We start from the raw sequence: 3209 nt of genomic DNA, 5'->3' as shown, positions 1-3209 counted from the left end.
CACAATCAAGCAACAACCATGCATGCATGATTAATTTTATATGCACTAAAAGGAAAATAATATTATGCTTTATTGCATGTAATTAAGATTGTTTATTGTTCATCATAATAAGGTAATGATGTTATATATCACTATAGGTGGGCACTGTAAACTCATAGCTATGCAGCATGCCATGTACAGTGTGTCAGCTGTGTTAACTTTTGTATATGTGGTGATGCATTATGTGCATAGTGTATACATATTAATTTGTGGACCTTACACACATGCTTCTGCATGCTTTTACAAATAACAAGTCCTCACCATACAGAATAATTTGCTCAACAATTTTGCTCCTTTAATGCTTATCAGATACAGCCCTCTTAGGCATGACAAGACAATTGCTATTATTGCAAATTTACATGAATTAAATTTTAACATTAATTTCAAAGTTTAATTAAAACGACAGAATAATGATATGATTAAATGATACAGGCTGAAATGAAATCATTAAAATAAAAAATAGTTTAGTTACTTGGAAACTTTATCCATGCAAGATTACTTGAAACATTGCTGTAATAGTTATATCCATTAGTCATGGCACAGTTTCCACCACCGACAATACCAAACACTACCCACTGACCATTGTTCCTCCGACATGCTAATGGTCCCCCACTATCATTTGGACAAGAGCCTATACCCTCTTCTCCTGAGCTGGTACACATTGTATCACTTGATATGAAAGTGAAGTGATTCCTACATTCATCCCAACTAACTATTTGAACGGTCCCTTGACGAAGAATGTTAGCAGATGGACCAGACGAACTTGTCCAGCCATATCCACTAACAATACATTCAGTGCCTGAAGTTAAAAAATTGATAAGTTGAGATCATAGTCATAATTATTCAAATTACAAAATAATAATTATGTATGTCAGCTGTAATCAGTACCTGGAGTAGGGTGAGAGTCATGACTCTTCATTGGTAAGCAAATTGGTCTCACATGTTCAGTGAAATTTATTTCCTCAGTTAGCTCTATGATAGAGACATCTCTATTTGTTGATATTACAGACAGTCTATAAATTGCTTTCACAGAGTAAACAGCTCTTGTACTCTCATAAGCACTTGTTTTATTGAGAACCCCTACACAAAAATTGAAAAGTGAATATACATGTACTATTTTATTTTGTACACAACACAAATATAAGCACTTGATTATTGGTTGGTTATTCATTTTAACATTAATACATTAGGCCACTCCAATTAAATTCATAGTTTCTCCTTACATGTGCGGGACTGATGTGGGCGGGCAGTAAGTTAATTTTGATTATAAATTTTGATTAAAATAATAATAAAGCTTCAACAAAGTAGTGACTATACCTGATTCTTTGTTCAAAAAGAGTGAAAAGAACCTCGAAAGATTTGTATGTTTATGCTATTATTATTTTTAATAGTTTAAACAAATAATTAAAATATCGGCGTGGGTGAGCAGGCGGCAAGGAGAAACTACAAAATTTAGTTGGAGTGGCCTTACACATCAGAAAATATAATTATAAATAGGGGTGATTTTTGAACATCATTGAAAAAAAAGCATAAGCTAGCTATTGGCTATAGTAATTTGGCACATTTTTATAAGCTTAGAATGGAAAAATTCTACAGAAATGTACTTTGATTGTGTCTATTGATTTGAGCCACATTTTGGAAGAACTATAAGACCAATTACTAGCACAGAGTCGTTTTCAGAAATTTGCCTTATTTCTAATTTCTTAATTGACCATAGCTTATAAAACTAGGTTACTAATTTTAGGATACACTACCATAACTAAAATGTAAACTTTAAGGATAATAATTTACCTACAGTGATAATCACATCTTCATTCTGAAACACTTCGTGTGTCTGCAATGATTTAATAGTGCAATGATAGGCTGTTAGTACCTTTGTTTTACCAATGATGATACCACCACAAAAAGAATCAGAATATGGCCACACAGAAGGATTATATGTTATCAATGCCTGTAAACAGAGACAATATTATGAACAAATAGACCAATTATAATTACCATAATGACACCAGTCATGTCACTCTCATTTTAAAAATATAAACACCTTATAATAAATAACAAGCAGTAACAAGTGAAGTATTTGTAACTTCATAACATCTACGTGTATTTTAATTTTGGTTAAAAATCATTTTGCTAAAATTATTTTGCCTCATGCTACAGTGAAATTTTAAACATTTGGATGAATTAATCATTTTGCCTTAAAAGATGCTATACTATGCTATTGATGTGTTTGTTGGTTGCTAAAACTTCTCAATAACAAACTTCAACATGTTAAAACATAATATAGAAAAAAGATTTTGACAAAATTATTTGTCTGCCAGAAATACCCTGCCCTACACTTAAGTGCATCATTTTAGGCGTATGTTATCCCATTGTAAAAAGCATGAGTAACAGACATGTTGTATATGAAACAGTATCTTAAAACATGCCTATTTGTAGAAATAGTGCTTGCATTGTAAATAAAACAAATAAACAACATGCATTGTATGAGAATGATAATGTCATGTAACAACATAATGAAGTGTATCTACTATCTATCATAAATGTTCCAATAAAAGCATGAATAAATGCCTGGTAATAATAATCTCCAAGTATAGATACGCATATTTTTTTCAATATAGGTAGCCTCCACTTCAAAGGGTCCCACATGGTCTAACTAGATAAGCTGAGTTCAATGATCCTAGAGTTACAAGTTCAAATCCAGATACTAAATTTTTTTATTTTATGAAATTTTTTTTGTCCTGCAAAGAAATAAACACCCAGGCTTTTATTTAAACATTTATGGCAACCCATGCATCATGTGCCTATAGTCAGTTTGAGCAGTAATTTTATACAGTGAGAGAGAAAAGAGGGTGGCATGGCAGATACACTTCTATAGTTAAATGAGCAGACTGCAACAGATAGTATAACGAGACACCAAAGGTGCGTGGCCTCGCCCCTAAAGCTGTTTGGGAGGTGTTAGGCTTAGCTAACCTAAGCCAGTATAAATGATATTGATCAAAAGTGACAGACTATAATATAGGCAAATGTGAAAAGTATGATGGGACTCTGGAGTCCCTCCAAAAATTGGTAAAATGTGTTCATAAATTCCTATTAGCATCTCAAGATTTATCACTTATTAATACACTATATTTACACTTATTGCACTCTTATTTAAAAAATATCATGGG

The 3209-nt window shown here is 32.2% G+C and overlaps 1 protein-coding gene across 1 annotated transcript in view; it reads right to left on the bottom strand.

The window, feature by feature from the left end:
• Window positions 1-411: 411 nt before the first annotated feature.
• LOC105316673 (atrial natriuretic peptide-converting enzyme-like) overlaps window positions 412-3209 on the bottom strand; it is a 7854-nt gene continuing 5056 nt past the window's right edge. The window contains exons 3-5 of the mRNA XM_020008942.1: window positions 1831-1990; window positions 928-1119; window positions 412-838 (exon numbers count right to left, since the gene is read on the bottom strand). Coding sequence (XP_019864501.1) covers window positions 504-838; window positions 928-1119; window positions 1831-1990 — 687 coding nt within the window. The 3' untranslated portion in view covers window positions 412-503. The remainder of the gene's footprint in view (window positions 839-927; window positions 1120-1830; window positions 1991-3209) is intronic.

Source organism: Amphimedon queenslandica, unplaced genomic scaffold, assembly GCF_000090795.2.
Source record: "Amphimedon queenslandica unplaced genomic scaffold, v1.1 AMPQUscaffold_13503, whole genome shotgun sequence".
Taxonomy (NCBI): domain Eukaryota; kingdom Metazoa; phylum Porifera; class Demospongiae; order Haplosclerida; family Niphatidae; genus Amphimedon; species Amphimedon queenslandica.
The sequence above is the reverse complement of the archived record's forward strand: the minus strand, read 5'-3'. Positions and strand labels throughout refer to the sequence as shown.